Genomic DNA, 17,913 nt, shown 5'->3' with positions numbered 1-17,913 from the left:
TTTGCATGGCTGGAGTGTTGTGGGGATCGAACTACAGCAAACTGAGGCTGCCAGCATTGTGGAAGCAGCCACTTAAAGAACTGAGCTAGGGCTGGACCCTCTCCCCACATATTTTAAAACAGGTTCTGTCTGTCCATGCTGACTGAGCTGTTTGACATTATCTGTTGAGAACACTGTTTCATGTCCTATTGTTGTCAAAAGCCAATAAATGCTTGTAAGAAGTCACAGAATTTTCTGTGGCGGGGCTGGGAAGTATATGGGGTCACAGTATGGGGATGAAGTTGTTCTCCCTTAGGAATGGCTCTGTAGCTTGAGAGTCTGAACATACTGTTGCAGTGCAGTAGATGTTTTTACCTCAGAAGCCTTTCTGCTGTCATTAGGACTGGTCATTGGACCCATTTTATCCAGGGATGGGGCACTAGGCCCCTTTGGGATGGTCTTCTCTAAAGGATATGTGAAAGTACTTCAGGAGCATGCTTTTAGGCCTAAGGGCCCTGGTGTCCCACAGAGCTGGTCCTCCAGGAGTCTAGGATGGGGGTTGTGCATAGCCACCAGGCCTACAGGCGGTGGCAGTGTGTTTGGAGATAGGCTGCTGAGACTACAGTGCCTTCTGTAGTTTCTGCTCTCCCTGGAGCCAAGGGAGCCAGGAGACTCTCAGCTCTGCTCCACATCTCCCGTGAAAAGTGAGAATCGTGGCTGTGTAACTACTCCATCCCCTCCTCCTCTCCGCTGCAGGCTGGATCCTCATTGACCGGTGTGGGAAGCACTTTGGTACGATTCTCAACTACCTTCGAGATGGGGCTGTCCCTTTGCCTGAGAGCCGCCGGGAGATCGAGGAGCTGCTAGCAGAAGCCAAGTACTACCTGGTCCAGGGCCTGGTGGAAGAGTGCCAGGCGGCCTTACAAGTAGGCATCACTCTTTCTTCCTGTATGAGCAGGGAGGCACCAAACATACCTGCTTTCCCCGTTTTCCCTTTCCTCAAAATGGAACCAGCTCCTCCCTTGTTCAGATGTGTGAGGGAACTCTGGATGCTCTCTTTTGGTCAGTGAGACCTGTAGGATACTTCCTATGTGCTCAGGTCACCTGACTGCTCTCTGATAGTCCTTGTGGCATTGGGTCATCTCATGCTCACTGTACCACCTTTCAGCAGTGAATAATGGAGTATAACCCCATATCCATTTTCTGCATCTATTTTGGGACTTAACTGTGACCCTATTAGTCAATGTGGGGAGCCCAGAATCCTCTCTACAGAGGTGTGTCTCACTCCTAAGCCAGACTGGGCCAGTAAAGTTGGGGACAAGGCTAGTGTTAGTCAGATCCCACAAAGTATGTGCTTGTGGATGCAGTCAGCAGTCTTATAGTTGAAGCAGTGTACTGACATGGTAGAGAACCAAGAGTCCCTTTGGGCTGCTGTAGGGCCACGATTTGTACACACAAGGCTCTTGTTTGTACCTTTCCTGAGCCACATGGCAGGGCAGGCTCTTCCTTGGAGCAGTACCCATAATGCTGAGCTCCTGACCTGTGCTTGCCACACACCACCTTTATCTTGACAGTTGTGAACTATTATAAATCTAAATGAATGTTGTAGCACTTGCATTGTTACTTCATTTTTATGATTATTAATGTAATGCATGGGGAGCAGGAAGTGGGGGAGTAATGCATATACATCATTAGGAAGTTAATAGTTCTGTGTGATTAAGGTAAAAAACACTTTAGTATCTCTTCCCAGCCACCTTCACCCACGAGGCAGTATCTCAGCAGTTTTTTCTATTTACTTGCATATTTTCATATAACTTCCTTTTATTAATTTTTCACTTTTCAATATTATCTACTGGCATTATATGGAAAAATTAGAATTTAACACATATAAACCCCAAGCTTACACTTACACATTCATTCTCCCAGCATAGATTATCATAATTTTAGTTACTGTTACTCAGTTTACATTAGAAATATAAGTCCTGTTAATTTGAATCACAGGTATTTTTTTAGCTTACTTTGTGAGTGTATATCCCTGATTCAGCCCCACATTGCCAGGAGGAAGGCCGGCTGCCGCGGGCTGTCCAGACACTGAGAGTCTCTCTCATCCTTGCCGTGGAGTTGTGCCCTTGGGCTCCATGTCTGTGCATCGTGCTTCAGCCTCAAGCACTGATCACATTCTCTTTGCTCCCACTATCTTCCTTGATATTTCTGGTTTTTTACTCACAGATATTGTTGTTTTTTTTTTTTTTTTTTCTTTCAGTTTTTATCTTTTTAATGCTTCTGATGAGTTTTTCATTTCTGTTATCAAATTTCCACTTCCTGGGAGCTTTTTCTTGTTTTCTGAAAGCTGCTGATCATTTTGGATTGCTTCAGAGGATGCTGCATCTGCTCTCATCTGTCTGATACTCTTCAAAGTTTTCTTTTGCTTCCTGAATTGTCAGGCTGGTTCTCTTCCATTTTTGTCACTTGTGTTGGCTTTGGTCTCATGTTTGAGAAGGTTCATATGCATAATCTGATGGTCCTTGGCTTCTGTTAAAGTTTAAGGCTCAGAATTTGCATGTGTGGCAGTCCTTGTTGTCCAGTGCCCTTCATGGTTGGATAATGGGCTGACTTTATGATGTCAGAATCTGTAAGCCCTTTCTTGGGTAGGTTATTGTATCTAGAGAAGTCCTCCCCCCGCTTCCTGTCTGGTGGGGCATAGGCCTGGCACAGTTGGCTGCCTCAGGAAAGTGGACCTTTCTGCTGGGCCGGGGATGAATATAGGGCTTGCTTTGTGACGCTTCTGCTGCCTGGCCCATGTTGCTGTGCTCTTGCCCTCACCTGCTAGCCTTCAGAGCTTTTCTCTGAGGCCTCTCAGCCTTTCTTGTCTGCCAGCTGGGGTTTTGACTCTCCATCTCCTTCATCCCTCATCTGTGGTCTGCATTTTCACCCTTGAAGTTTTGACATCTGCCTCACATCTCCCTTTCTTTTTCTTCTATTTTGTTCCTGTGTATTCACTACAGTGGGTTGTAGGAGCTTCTCATTAAATAATGTTTCATCTACCATGTTAAAAGTTTAGTTTCCAAGGCTGTTGAAAAATGTGTCCTGGTTGTTAGTATTTACTGGGCATCCTGGCCTGTAACAGCCCTGGCAAAGGGAACCCTTATTGGAAAACTCCACTCCTAGGCTTCTCCTTTCCTCATTCATCAGTGGTAAGAATCTTCCTCTCTCACCTCTCACTGCCCTGTCTGTGCTCAGCAGAGCTTATTTTTGCCCAACAGGCCAGTCTTAAAAATTCAGGGCTAGGCAGACCTCCTAGGCTGAAAGCATGTTTTGTTCCAGCAGAACAAAGACACTTACGAGCCTTTCTGCAAGGTTCCTGTCATCACCTCATCCAAGGAAGAACAGAAACTTATAGCGACTTCAAATAAGGTATGTTGGACACCCTTGTGGGACTTCTTTGTTACCTGGGCAGGGTGTGAGAATGGGAAGCTGCAGTTCTCCCGCTACCATGCCTGCTGTTGGGTGGTGGAGTGTCCTTCTGCCAGCAAGCTGTGTTTGTCTGGCCTCATTGACCTACATGCTAAATAACCCTTTTCTTCCTCTTTCTAAAACAATCCACAGCCAGCTGTGAAGTTGCTGTACAACAGAAGTAACAACAAGTACTCTTACACCAGGTAAGATGCCAGCCGGAAATCCTCACTCACTAGGAAACCTCCCTTGCATCACATCAGCCAGGTCTAGCTCCTTGTGTTCTTTTTGTATAAGGATGACCCTTCTGCACCTCTAGAGTGGGTAGATAGATACAACTTTGAGATTTTTAATGTATCCACAAAGTTGTACAACTAGCACTTTCTAACTTTATACAGCATTTTCATCCTCCTAAAAAGAAATCCTCTACCCATTATCAATCCTTACCTAATCACTTCCCTGCAAAACCTTAGTCATGAACCTATTTTCTGTCTGAATAGATTTGCCTATTCTGGACATTTCCTATGAATAGAATCATACAGCGTGTTTCCCTTTGTGACTGGTTTCCTTCACTTAGTGAATGTTTCCAAGATTTGTCCATGTTGGCCATCTATCAGCACTTCATTCCTTCTTAACGGTGTAATGGTATTTCATTTAGGGTTAGGCCACATTTTGTTTATTCATCTTTCAACTCATGGACATGTGGGTTATTTGTGCTTTTTGACCAGAGCATATAATGCTGCTTTGAACATTTGTAAGTTTTTGTGGGCATACGATTTAATTTCTCTTGGGTAAATAAATGCCTAGGATTGGAAGTGCTAGCTCATATAGTAACTTGGATTTTCTTCAGTTATTGCACTATTTTGCAGTATCACTAACCATCTGTATTGGTTTTTAAAATACTTTTTGGCTGTCTTGAGACCATATAACTCTAAAGCAAAAATTCGAGGGATGTGGTAGCGATTTAATGATGTTATTCAAGACCTGTAAACTGACCTAGATCAAAAGTCTTAGGGCCGCAAGATAGATCAGTGGACTAAGTGCCTGCTTAAGCAAGCACAGGAACAAGGTTTGATTCCTGGCACCACATGTTGTGCTGGCCCTGCCCTGCGCAGGCTGAGCCAGCCACCGAGACCAAGGTGGTGGCACGTACCTGTGATCCCAGCGCTGGGAGGCTGAAAACAGAAGCATCACTAGAAGTCCGAGCTGCGTAGTGAGACTGTATACCAAATACATTAAAAAAAATAGAGAAGTCTCCCTTGGGCTGTGCCATTCTGCCCTGCAGTGCTAGGTGGGGGCCTGTGTCTCCAGTGCCAGTGTGTGCAGGCCTGCATCCTCAGTGTTCTGCCTGTGGCTGTGCAGGGCAGGTGCTCGAGCATGCCAGTCAAGAGCAGGAGCTTAGAGCAGAGCTGTGTTTCTCAGGCCCAGCTCTGCAGTTTCTCGGTTCTGCCCCTGAATAGTTACCTGATTTCCCTGACCTTAATTTCCTTCTTTGAGCAGTGGGGAGGATAGCATCTTTTTGAGGAACTATTGTGAGTGAAGTGAGAGAGAAAATAAACCTTGTGGGGTCCTGTGTGTAGAAGCAGTTTAATTATTACACGCCTGTGGTCACCTTACTGAATGCCCCTTTTGCAGCAATTCCGACGACAATATGTTGAAAAACATCGAACTGTTTGATAAGTTGTCTCTGCGCTTTAATGGGAGAGTCCTATTCATAAAGGATGTCATTGGGGATGAAATCTGCTGCTGGTCTTTCTATGGTCAGGGCCGCAAGATTGCTGAAGTGTGCTGTACCTCCATTGTCTATGCCACCGAGAAGAAGCAGACCAAGGTAAGAGCCTCAAGAGAACAGTTTGAGTGGCTGCTCTGAAACAAGTGTTTGTGGGACTTCTTTCCATTTGAGCAAAAGAAACAGAGAAAGGTTTTTAGATGCTTTCCTTGCCTTGCGGTTCCTCATTGTGAAACTAGTTATTATCTTTGGGCCTTGAGGAGCCCAATGGTAGGTCTTAGAGAAACATCCCTCCCTCCCAGCATTCAGCAAGTAGAGACTGTCATGCTGTACCATATTCCCTTGTCATGTGTATGGATTCAGATTTGTACTTGTACCCAGGTGTTCCTGGCTGCCAGCCTGTTCCCATCTGATGCCGTCTGCTGCTACCTGTATTGTTCCTCATGCTCTTCCACTGCTTTTGCTTCCCACCAAGGCCCCGCTGCATCAAGTTTTGCTCATCAGAGTGACGGTGCCGCCTTCAAGATTTGACTTGGCTTTCTGGTCGTGTTCTACCATTTGTTTGCCATCAGTGTGTCCTTCTTTTGCCCACTGACGTAGAGCTGCCCACTGCCTCATAGGACCCTAATGTTCAATTCCTTAGCTCCCACCTGGGTTGGCTTCTTTTTGAACACATTTGACTCTGTGACTGAAGTGAGTGCATCCGTCTTTGTTCATCCTCTCCAAATCAGTAGGCTTGCCCTTCCTTTGACTTCTACCACCAAGCCATTCGGAAGGTTAGGGCACCTGACGGAGCACTGCTAGCAACAGGGCCTGCTGTGCTTCACCCTTCCTAGGTGTTCTGCTCGCCTGCCTGCCTTTGGCTGTGTGAGTGAGCTGGCTGTATTGGTTTCTTGTCCCTTTTCCTCCTCTCTCCCTTCCCCCTTCTTTTTTTCCCTCTCTCCCTCCTCCTTTTTCCTCATCTTCTTTACTTCTCTCACTTCCTTCTGCTCCTTTCCTCCCTTCCTCTTCCACCCCTGCTTTTAATCACACTGTACCCTGTCATTTCTTTCTCAACCTGTCTAAGGGAAATCTTTTTACCTATGGATTGGTTAGGGTAGGTTGGCTACAGGCTGATTGTCAAGCTTCTCATCACCTGGGTAGTCTGTACTCTCTTGCTCAGCTTACAGTTGACCCTGCAACTTTAGGAGGGACATAGGTCTGCGGGCTTTTGGAGCTGGCCTTAGAATGCAGAACAGAGAAAATCATAATGCAAAGTGGAAAGCAGAGCCTTTTTCTCCTGTTTTTAAACATTACAGGAAATTTAAATTGTACACAGAAGTACATGTGTACAGTAGTCTCCCACATACCTTCCTCCCAGCGTCAGTGGCCCCTAGCTCAAGGTGACTGTGCTCCATCTGTACCTACCCTTCCCCAGACACAGGGTTAATTTGACCACCTATTTTATTTATAATTGCTATACATAGAATATATTCTAAAAGATAGAAATTATTTTAAGGTAGCCAAAAAGGGAAAAATACAGTTGTTCCTTGGGTCACCAATTTAATTTGTTCCATGATTCTGGAAAAGATGGCCATGGTGATGTTTATTACCCAGTGCAGAGTTTGTGAACTAAAACCAAATTTTGCCAAATGCTTCTGCTTGTGAATCAAATTGTCTGCAAGCAAAAGTATTTGTGAACTGAGGTACTACTGTACTGAGGTTCAGTTCTCTTTTGAAGATGGCACGGGGATGAGAAATGCCTGTTCTCCCCATGCTGGCAGGTTCTCATGCTTTTCTCTTGCAAATTTTTTAAAGATATGAATTCATTCTATGACTAGACTTCTATTTTCTTTCTTTCTTTTTCCATTTTATGTATTTTGTACAGGATCTCACTATATGGCTCGGACTTGTAGTGATCCTCCTGTTTTCAGCCTCCCCAGCACTGGGGTTGCAGGCATGCACCACCATGCCTGGACTTGGTGTAGGCTCAGTGTACCCTGGGTGTGGAGCCAGGGCCTGCGCAGCATGCAGAAATGGGGATCGAACCCTGGTGCTTGTGCTTGCAAAGCAGGCATTTAATTCACTGAGCTATCTCACCGACCCCTGGACCTCCATTTTCTTATGGGTTGATTTTTTAAAAAATAAACCATATAATTTAAAAGGATAAACATCCCATAAGTTAAGTTTTAAAATGTTAAGAGCTTAATAGGGAGCAAAAGAAAGAGGCTGCAAGGTCCGCTCCAAGCTGTTTATTGATGCGCACATGGCTTCTGGAGCAAGCCTATGCCTGGGTGTATCAGGCCATCCAGTGATAGGACAAGGATGGAAGGCCAGGGCTGTGTGTTGGCTCCTTTTACCAGGAGTGCATCCGTAAGGATTCCTTCCTTCCTTCCTCCAGGGAAAGCCTGCTACCATGGCTTTCTGGGGACTTGGTGTTAGGGATGGCTGCTCCTATAAAACAGGTTCTCCTTCAGCTGGCCCAATCCTCTGGGAGCTGGGCTCTGGGGCTAGTGCTCTGGCTTTGTTGTCCTCAGCTAACTTTACAGATACCCTATTGTTTTCTTGTTTCTTTGTTTTTTTTTTTTTTAAGACAAGGTCTCATGTAGTTTAAGCTGGTCTTTCACCCACTGTGTAACCCAGGCTGGCCTTGAACTTGAGGCAGTCCTCTTGCCCCAGCCTCTGGAATACTAGGATGATAGGCATGCAACACCCTGCCTGGCTCCCTGCTGACACTGAGACCAGAGCTCTTCTCATCAGAAAAGAAAGTCCCTCGTCTAGGAGTGTGGCTCAGCAACAGAGAGTGTGCCTTACCTGGGTGTGGCCTTGGGTTTGTCTCCAGCATCACAAAGTTCTCTGACTCCTGCAGTCTCTGGTTGCTGCTACTGGATTGCTTAGAGGAGACAGTAGAGGACAGAAGAACAGAAAACTTAGACCTCTCGTTTCTTGTCACTTGGTGTGCGAGACTCTGTGGGCACCTCTGGTCACCAAAGGCCTGGTACTCTATTGTGGGGTCCTGCATTGATGGGGGGCAGCTTGGAGCACGTACTGCTGGGATAACCTCCCATGCCGCTCTTCCTCCAGTCCCTCTGGGGCTGCTTATTCTTGAGTCTTCACTCAGCTAGCTGCTGGTGCATCCTCACCTACTTTGGCAATGTCATTGAGAAAGAAAAGGTGGAGGGTACTTGCTACCCTGCTCCTGAAACCTTGGAATCCTGTCCTTCAGACTAAGTCTGGTCTGAGTCCAGTGCGTGGGACCCGCTTGTGGGCGCTCCTCCTTCAGGGACCCTTAGCCCGGTGATGGTAGCAGGGTCCAAGCAAGCAGCACTTAGGAAGGAGAGAGGTGACTGTCCAGACCAAAAGCTGTTTTCAAGCCATCTTCAGGAGGGCCTGTGTCTAATGGCACAGCTCTGTTGGTGGCAGCCTAACGGAGGTGACCTGAATGTTCTTCAGAGTGAACTGCTTGGTCATGTTGTCATATTCTTCATAGTTCCCTGATGTGTAGTTAAAAGTTACGGGCAGGAGGAAGGGGCATGAGCCTCTGGAAGCCTCCTTTATCTGTCTTTTAAAGTGTGTGACTATCTGCGGACTCTGAGAAGGTGAAAGGGGCAGTACTGCCTTCGTGAAGGGACGGCATGGGGTGGGGAGGAGGAAGAAACCAACTTCACTGTGTTCCCTTGCGCTCAGGTGAATTTAGCGCTGTGAACAAGTGTTGTCTGTGGAAAACAGCAGGGGCTTTGAAATAATAGCGACAGCCTTCATTAGCATACTGGGGCCCTCCTTAGCCTGGTGGTCATGGCTGAGGTGGCGGGCTCTGTGTGTGTCATACTAACTTGTTTCCCCTGTGTTTTGTGGGGGGACAGGTTGAGTTTCCTGAAGCCCGGATTTATGAGGAGACCCTGAATATTTTGCTCTATGAGGCCCAGGATGGCCGGGGACCTGACAATGCTCTCCTGGAGGCCACAGGTGGTGCAGCTGGGCGCTCCCATCACCTGGATGAGGATGAGGAGCGGGAGCGGGAGAGGATTGAGCGCGTACGGCGCATCCACATCAAGCGTCCCGACGACCGGACCCACCTCCACCAGTGAGCAGGCATGTGGACTCAGCCGCGGCCGCCTCTGCCCTCCGTCCTTCTCCCCTCCCCTGCCACATTCAGATTCTGTGCAGGCTTCCAGGCATCTTCTACTTTCCCTGGAGTCTGGAGATACTTTTGTAACAAGCCAGAAGATTATTTTGGTATTTCTCGACAAGGTGAATTGCTCCTGCCTTGACCCAGGTGTACGCACCCCCATAGTTGAACAAGCGATGTCCAAGGTCTCTGCTTTTCACGAGAATCGAGCCAGGCTTTCTTGGTTTTCAGAGGAAAAGTATGAATGAGCGTGAAATGTATGTGAGAACTTTGTTTGCAGTATTTATTTTTGTGGGTGCTGACTACCTATTAGGGCTTCTTGAGTGACACTCCCTTAAGGTTTCAGTTTGACAATTCCGAGAGAGGCTCTGCCGGCGATGGCCACCTGGGGTGTGTGAACTTTGTGTTTTCTCTTAGCCTCAGCCGACTGGCAGGCTCCCTGTTCCTGTGCCTTCTGTTTGGGCACAGTCTCCATGGCTTTCCTGGGAATCTATTCTGCAACGTGGCTCTGTCCCTAGAGCTTATTGATAGTTTCAGCTTGTGGCCTTGAAGATGAGCCCTAACTTGTGCCATTGCTTGTAACGTGTTCATTTTAGAACGTCTTTGGGTAAAAACTTGTGCTGCCTTGGCTGGTCTTTGCTGTGGTGCTGGCTGGGACTGTACCACGCCAGGCAAGGACTGGCACTTTCGCTGGCAGCGAGTGCCTGGCTGTCTTCCTATCTCCTGGCCTTCCACTTTCTGTCCATGTTGACCCACCCACTCCATTCCAGGAAGGCCCCCGACCCGCAGCAGGTGCAGCTCGCACGCTGTCGCTCCAGAGCATCCACTCCTTTCTCCCGGCCTTCTTCCACATTAACTTGGGCTTGCTTCAGCAAGTGGGTTCCTTGCCTTGTCAGGATTTGGGTTGGTGCGATTCCATCCTCCCAGCCAGGCACCCCTTACACCCCAGCCCAGGGGAGCTTGTCTATCCCAGGCAGCTTCCCTGCTGCAACATAGCCATCACCTGGAGACCCCCCCCCCTCGTGTTTGTCTCTGATTTCTATGCAGAATAGAGTGGCCATCCGTGAACAGGTTGAGAGGATGTGCAGATACCTTTGGGTCTGGTTTGTGTCTGTGTTCATACTTGTTTAGGGATTGTGTGCGACTGTTGGTGAGGATGTATGTTTGTGGGGCACAGGTGGCCCGAGTGGAGCCCGCTGTGCATGGTGCTCATCAGGACGGCTGTTCTCAGTTACCTACCTCCCAGCCTCCTCTGCACCTGCACAGGAGCAGGACTGAATCGTGACTGAAGTGGGTGGTTGAGACTAGACTAGGTAGAGTAGTTAGGAGGAGATGTGAATATGTGCCAGGTGATGGGTGGGTTTTGTTTGCTCAGCAAGGAGTCATTACTGTTTTATACCAAAGGTATTAACTTGGGCAGCCTTTGACACCTGTATCCAAAAAACGAGTTTCTATTTTGCGTCAATTTTTACAGCTTAGACTTTGTACCTGTGACAGTTGTCTGCCTTTCTTTTGTATCCAGGAGCAAAGCCTACAATATTTAAAACTTTAAAACAATCAAGACCAAACCTGAAAACAAGGTATTGGGTAGATGCTTTTTAAACTGTTGTGTGGGAAACTTTTATATGAGGCTATTTCGGTTTTATTAAGTGTTAAGGAAAGGGAGCTTACAAAATAATGTTTCGTAAATATTTTATACTGTTTAAGTTTTAAATGTTAACCCTGCCGTCTGGGTTAAACTTTTTTAAAGTTAAAGCGAATGTCAGTTCTGATGTTTTCTGTAGGAATGGAAAAGCCATCGTATAAATTCTGCTAAGTGTTTGTGTTAATAAGTGTGTGAAACAATCTGACTTGTTTGGGCTTTCATGTATGCCTTATGCCCTGCTGCTTCTGGCAGCTCTTGGTACCTTCACTTTCCTTCAACTTTGCACCTGCAAGTTCGTGTCTCTGCCTCACAGGGCTATGAAGAGGTTCGTAAAAACATTCCGTGGAGAATGTTTCTGTCGGCTGCATCTAGCCAGGAGCTGACAGACAAGCGTTGGCTGGTCCAAGCTCTGCCAGCAGGTAGACTACAGAAAGAAACTGACTTTTCATATGTTAGCATATGAGAGCTGAAGTCAGTATTTTTATTTATGAACCATCTAAGTAAACACTGGTTTAAGATTTGCTGAAGAGTAAGGCTTTATTTTGTTATAAGAGCTTACGGTTAAAAATGGGAACAGCTGTTGTTCCATGGTGAGCAAGCTCAGTCTGTGCTGAGTAAGTCATTGGTGGTGGTGGCTGGCGGTCCGAAACGGTTCCTGCACATCCTTCTCTGCTGCCTTCTTAGGGTGGACGCAGCGCGTCCCCAGTCCCTGCGTAGGTGTGTTCTCCTAGACCTTAACAGTTGCTGTTCGGGACCTGTGTGTGCCACCCCTCCCCCGTGTTCTCTTTAGGGCTTCACCTCAAGTCACTGTAATGCATTCAAGTGCATCATTAACCTTCCTGTCTCTCTGTGCTATGAAGAAAATGCTGTAGGTTTTAAGAATAGTCACTGTTTCTCTCTTGTACACGTATTTGTGAACGTATGTAAAATAAAAATTATGCTATGCTTCCAATTAAATCTGTTTTCCGGGTCTTTCCTGAAATGCTCACCACAGCAGAGCCCCTGGTAACAGAGCAGGTAAAGAGCTCCTGGTAAAGAGCTCCTACGTTCTACTCTGCTACCTTAAAGTTGTTCATGATGGAAGAAAAGATGAATCATTTTTAACAGCGAAAGGAAGTCTCAGGTGAAAATGCCACCTGCCTTCTAAAAAAGCAGAATGAGTCAGCTGGTGCTGCCACTGATTTAATGTGGGGACACTGGAGGACTGTCCTCACCACCTGGCACCTAATGAGCCCGCAGGAACGTACGCCAATTCCTTGAAACTTGTACGTTACATTTATTTAAGGAAACATTCAAATTGTGCAGCTTTATGAGAGATTTCATTTACTTTTCTTAGGTCATATGCAATGTTTCATTGTGTCTCAGGGCAGCTTGACCAAGGCAGGTATCTGTCACACACCTGGCAGTGCCACGTTGAAGGGCCCGTTGAGTGTAGGTGCTTTGTGGGATGCTGAAGAGGACGCTGCTTGGGTGACTTGAGGTCAGCTCCTGGAAGAAGACAGTTTAACGCAGGCACCTGCAGCTGCGAAGCTGAGGTCAGGCTTTGGCAGAACATGATATGGTGTTTGCAGATGTGGTGCTTTCCCAGGCACCACTGGCATTTTTTCTTAAAGACCTAGCTAACTGGGTCAAGTTCCGGCTTCCCAGTGCTTTCCTCTGTTGTAGCAAAAACAGTATTGGTAGAAATCAGACATTGCGCACCATCAGGACTTCGGCCGCACCGACACCTGGGAGAGAGCCGCACTTCAGAACCTCGCAGCTCCCCTCACTGAAGGAAGCATTTGCCGCCTCCAGTCAGCCTGGCCAAGGGGGCAAGAAACCAGCTTCCGCTCCTGTGAGACAGGCTGGATTTAGAGAGCGGCTCACTGAGTCTTGTCAGCTAGCCTGAGCCAGCCGAGGAGGAAGATAGACCAGAAGAGCGTCAGTTCTTGGGGGTGTGAGTTTTAAGGAAGCATTGCGCGTAAACTGAAAATGCACCTCGAGCCTTACATCCCAGTGAGCCTTACTTTAATTCCCTGAAGGGGCCCATTAGCTTATGAAAGATGTTATCAATGTGTAAGCATTTAAATAATGGAGGAGATACTTCATTTTTAATTTGTACCAAATAATTCTTCATGGGCTGGGATACAGCTCAGCAGCACAGCACCTGCCTGGCAAGTGCAAGGTCGTGAGTTTGATTTCCGGTACCCTCCTCCCCAAAATTCTTGATATACATAGAATATACACTTTATAAAGATTCCCACCCCCTCTGCTTTGAATATGTCATGTCCCAGGAGCACTGGATCAAAGCATGCTCTGCGTACTGTTTATCAGGACTGTCGGGACCCTCGGCCCAATGTGGGGGCACAGTCTAGGAGGACCAAGTCACCTGTGTGTGTGCTCAGGTTCTTCCTGAGATGGCAGCAATTCCCAAACCTTTCCGTCCTTAAGATCTGCAATCTCGAATTCTGACAAGGCCCACCTCCAGCCATCAGCTAAGGTGAACTCGAGCACGTGGATTTCAGTGTGGAGATGAGTTTGAGAACCCTTTGTCGCCCAGTAAAAAGTTGGACTTGTATGCTTGGTAAGTACTTAATGTCAACTGCTGCTTCCCTGACAACTAAATATGGCACGTGGTTTTCTCTGTTTGGCGTTTGCATTCATGCTTCCCCAATCAGCCTCTTCCTGTCTTTCAGATAGGAACTCAGGAATGGAGGGAAGAAATGAACTCGTTTTTTAGACTTGTATTTTCATCTAAAACTGCTTACCTGTCCCCAAGCCAGCCACTTACCACTGTTAACTGTCCATTTTTGTCTCTATAGATTTGCTCTTCTGGCCCAGTATCAAAAACTATTGTGCCTTCTTTCCCAGGACTAATATAGAACTGTAAACTTAAAATACACAGGTGACAAAGTTATTGACATAATTCTCTTTTCTTTCCTGCAACCTTTGGTCTGCAAAAGAAATGTACTTAGGAAACTTTATTAGTTTCAAAATTAAATAATCAAATTCCTCCCTTTTTGCATATTTAAACAAAAGAAGGAAACCCTTTGCATGAGTGGGCAGCTAACTTCTGCCGTCATTCTGAATTCAGCACCTTAAAGTCTTTGAAGGGCCAGTGTGCCAGCTGAGGAGTAAGTACACCCTCATCCTGGAACTCTCGCAGCGGCCTAGGTGTCCCCTCCAAGGAGGGCAAAACAGAGAACTCCACACAGTGCTCAGCACCCTCTTATTCTGCTTGTGAATTTGCTCATCAATTGTGGATTTGGAGCAGAGAAAAGAAGGGTCTTTGCCAAGAGCAACCTGCTCTGACAGGCACCGTGTTGCTTGCTTGCGCAGTGCTGAAGTTGCTAACGGCTCTTGGGGTCTGCACACCCTCTTGGGCACCTATGTGTCTCCCTAGATGCTGGTTAACAGGGGGTCTGTATGCATCACCCCAAAAGAGAAAAACTGGCAGCTGCTCCAGAAGTATTGAGAAAATGAGGCAAGGGTGCTCCACATGCAAGGAGCTTTGCTTTTCTCCACTAAAGCAATAATAGAGCACTTTCCCTAATAGACCATGGGCAGCCTGAGAAGCTGCAGCCCAGTGGTCTGAACAGCTGTGCCACCAGCCATCACAGCAAAGGCATGGCTGTGTCCTGCTCCAAGTCAGAGGCCCACCCTCCACTTAGTGACATGTCCCTCAGGGGCCCCCGAGGCACCTGCTTTGGAAACTGCGTGGGCAGACTGTTGCTTCCTGAGGTCAGCGAGTGATCACTGACCTCTTCCTGTCTCTAGGCCAATGTCAGAGGGTTGAGGACAGAAAAAGTGTTTCTGTAGGCAGGGTCAGGGGACACAGTGACACCTTCTTCCCCACACCCTGCTTTGAGGACAGGAGGCAGGCATAGGTAGAAGGATTGACATAGGTGTCCCTTTGATCTGTTGTCACCGTCTAACACTGAGCTCCTTCCCCAGCAGAAGATGAAACCACCTACCTTCCTTGAACGACATTTACAAGGTTCTCCTTCTTAACCAGCATGGCGAGCTTAGTAACCACCTCAAATACATGTTCACACAGGAGGATGGCATCTCCCTAGGTAGAAGGAGGACACGGTGGTTTTAGGATTAATGGTTAGAAAAACAAATAGCTCTAATCCTGAGGTTTTGTGGCACTTGATTTAAGATTTGGCACTTCCCAATTTTAGCGAAGATTGTTGGCCATCAATTACCTTTTGCTTGTTGTTCTCTGGTGATACATGAATGACCAAGATTCCATCATTCAGACTGCTAGTGGAGACACCTTAAGACAGTTCCAGAGTTAGGGGCCCAGAAGTGGGCAGCTTGACATTAATCCAGGAAACAGGAGAGAGACCACTCAAGGGTTCCCCAAACCCATGCCTTCTTCCTTCTAGCTGGGCCCAAAAGACAGAGGGCGTACTCCAGCAATCCTCATGCTACTGGGTTGTGAGCTGAAGCAAAACCCAGTCATTTTGGAAGGTGACCTTTGTCCAAACTGGATAGTTGAGTGAAGTGGGTGCTGTGGACATTTATACCAGAATAAGAGGCACAGACCAGGCCTGAGCCTTGGCCTTCTGGGTATCCTTCCTTTGTTTATCTCATTTGTGAGTTTCTTCATTGCTAGTTCCCAGAAATTAAGGCAACTTGGAAATGGCTTGTGGTTGCCCACAACTTACCTTTGAGGGCTGAGTACTCTATCTTCTGCTTGATTTTGGCAAGTTCCACCACATAAGCTGCTTTCTGAGTGAGGATGAGCTGCCGCTGCCGAGCCTTGAAGCCTTTTCTGTCATACTTGATGACGGGGACACCATACTGCAAAGAGGGGAACGTTACCACAGGAGACAGACAGTTACCTCATGGGGTGAGGGAAAGACTACGGAGTGTCTTGCTACTCAGAATCTGGTGAAGTTACTTCAAGTGCTCAGGGAGACCAGACATTTAGCATGAAGAGATTTTTTTTTTCTTTTTTTTCCCTGTGCCCTGTTCTATACACGAGACATTGTGATTCCCAGCTCTGCCTGACGTGCTACCCTCTGAGGAAGCCAAGGCTGTGGCCACCCAGCCTCACAGGTATGGTCTGAGAGGCCAGTGGAGAAGACACCCTGGCATGAGGACCCTCACAGCCAGCAGGATCCCCTTCACACAGGCTTCTCTCCTCCAGGGAACAGTGGGTGAGAGCAGTTGCCCACACACAGCAAAAGCCAGCTTGCTGCTGCTCATAGGCCAAGCCATGGCCTTGACCACTTTGCCTTGCTTGCCCCCTCAGTGCTTCCATTATCCATAACTACAGAAGGTCAGAGGCACCCACGGTGAAAGTAATCTGCATAGGATCTCCCGGCCACTCCACGGAGAAGGCAGCATCGGCTTCCAGAAGTCTACCCACCCCTCACTTTGTGGTAAGTTCCTGGCTATGTGTCTGCATTTCATAGGAAAGTGAATCGACACAGGTTTTAGGATGACAGGGAGAGCCTGTAAGAACAGCAGCAGGTATCTGGTGGTCATGTGTCACCCCACAGTCTCTGCTGACATCCAGCACAGCACAGCTGAGCGCCTGGGCTGCCGAGCTGCACTGGGTCTCAGTGGCGCCCCCAGCACTCTGCGCTCAGGTGTGACAGGGATTCCTGCTCAGGTCTGAGCCACACATGTCCTTACCTGGATTTTCTCATTGCTCATTAGTTGGAACACTTTGGGATTAATGTCTCCTTCATCTGGGGAGGGAACCAGAACACTGTGAATCATCGCTAAATGCCAATGCTGAAGAAGGCGCTGCTGTCTACCGGCCTTTCGTTCCTCCAGGCTGAGGTCTCAGCTGGGGAAATGGCTGTCAGGAAGTGCTACAGAGATGAGCCTCTTGCCTTCCTTGGAAACAGAGCGCATGGACAGAAGACGTACTTACCTATCCGGGTGTTCACAAAGGGTTGATTTAAACTTTCTGCATAGCCTTCTTTCTTTCCTCTGAATATCTCACTTGTAATTGCCTTCTGCTGCATCTGGTAATACACGAAGTACAAAAGTGGTAGCCCCTGGGCTTGCTTTGGGACAGAAGAGCTTTGCACCCACAGTATCAATCAGTTTGCTCGAAAAGCCACTGGAGCCATGTTATACTTTGGCATAGGTCAGAACACATTCCTGGCTTGGGCCATAATCCCCTAAAAATCACACTGGTAGAAATTGAAGTTGATGCCTCAAGCCCTTTGCCTGCAATGGTTAAAAGCACTTCAGAGAATAGCTTTCTAGGTCAGAGTTCAGTGAAATACACCCCATGGGCCAAGTGCTGCCTGTTCTGTGTAAGTAATTTTTATTGGGATATAACCATGGCTTTTGCTTACATGTCTACAGCTGCTTTCCTGCTACCGCCGTAGAGCTGAATACTAACAGATTGTACGGCCCATAAAGCCAAAAACATTTACTCTCTGGCTCTTTAGAGAAAGCACCTGCAGGTAATCGTTAACAAAGCCAGACCTCCCCCAGAACTTGTCCGCCTTCTTTCTAGTGCAGGCCCATCTGGCTTCAGTTCCTGCAATAACCGGATGCGAACACCAGCTGACAGTCATTGAGGATTCTGTGTGTTTATCTTCAGTTCACCTACAAGTCAGGGGAAGTGGCCCCTCACGTGCCTACCATGGCTTTCCACTCGGCTGAGACCCCGTGGCAGTACTTTCGGACCAGGTTCCTTGTGCACATCTTCCTGAGCAGGTCCGAAGCCTGTGTAGAGAGCACATTTCTTACCCACATACCTCATTCACACTGGCTTGGGCTGCGGTGGCCAAAACAGACACTTTTAAAACCCAGCAGTAATATTTTACAAAACAGCTAGGCTTCCTAGCTGGCTGTAACTTCTCCGTTGCTTAACAAGTGATTCTCGGACTTTTGAGTATGGTCATGAGTCCCGTGAGGACTTGGGATAGACAGAGATTCCTGGGGGTTTTGACTCCGGGGACCTGGCGGGGGCAGGGAGGGGAGCCCAGGAATCTCACGGTAGCTCCAGCTACACTGCAGACACAGGGATCTCCAGGCCATTGT

At 47.5% G+C, this 17,913-nt stretch overlaps 2 protein-coding genes across 3 annotated transcripts in view; one reads left to right on the top strand and one right to left on the bottom strand.

Moving 5' to 3' along the window:
• Kctd10 (potassium channel tetramerization domain containing 10) overlaps positions 1 to 11,865 on the top strand; it is a 26,775-nt gene extending 14,910 nt beyond the window's left edge. Inside the window, exons 3-7 of one of the 2 annotated variants that reach the window (XM_004636289.3) lie at positions 736 to 905; positions 3,307 to 3,393; positions 3,586 to 3,638; positions 5,068 to 5,263; positions 9,004 to 11,865. In XM_004636289.3, coding sequence (XP_004636346.1) covers positions 736 to 905; positions 3,307 to 3,393; positions 3,586 to 3,638; positions 5,068 to 5,263; positions 9,004 to 9,228 — 731 coding nt within the window. In that variant the 3' untranslated portion in view covers positions 9,229 to 11,865. Of the gene's footprint in view, positions 1 to 735; positions 906 to 3,303; positions 3,394 to 3,585; positions 3,639 to 5,067; positions 5,264 to 9,003 lie in introns of both variants that reach the window. The other variant, XM_012515811.2, reaches the window with a different exon arrangement.
• Positions 11,866 to 13,509: 1,644 nt separating this feature from the next.
• The window catches only part of Myo1h (myosin IH), a 43,832-nt gene continuing 39,428 nt past the window's right edge, over positions 13,510 to 17,913 (bottom strand). The window contains exons 22-28 of the mRNA XM_023720938.1: positions 17,512 to 17,595; positions 16,787 to 16,880; positions 16,543 to 16,598; positions 15,567 to 15,702; positions 15,102 to 15,172; positions 14,868 to 14,965; positions 13,510 to 13,784 (exon numbers count right to left, since the gene is read on the bottom strand). Coding sequence (XP_023576706.1) covers positions 13,658 to 13,784; positions 14,868 to 14,965; positions 15,102 to 15,172; positions 15,567 to 15,702; positions 16,543 to 16,598; positions 16,787 to 16,880; positions 17,512 to 17,595 — 666 coding nt within the window. The 3' untranslated portion in view covers positions 13,510 to 13,657. The remainder of the gene's footprint in view (positions 13,785 to 14,867; positions 14,966 to 15,101; positions 15,173 to 15,566; positions 15,703 to 16,542; positions 16,599 to 16,786; positions 16,881 to 17,511; positions 17,596 to 17,913) is intronic.

Source organism: Octodon degus, unplaced genomic scaffold (genome assembly GCF_000260255.1).
Source record: "Octodon degus isolate 3935 unplaced genomic scaffold, OctDeg1.0 scaffold00079, whole genome shotgun sequence".
Taxonomy (NCBI): Eukaryota; Metazoa; Chordata; class Mammalia; order Rodentia; family Octodontidae; genus Octodon; species Octodon degus.
The sequence above is the reverse complement of the archived record's forward strand: the minus strand, read 5'-3'. Positions and strand labels throughout refer to the sequence as shown.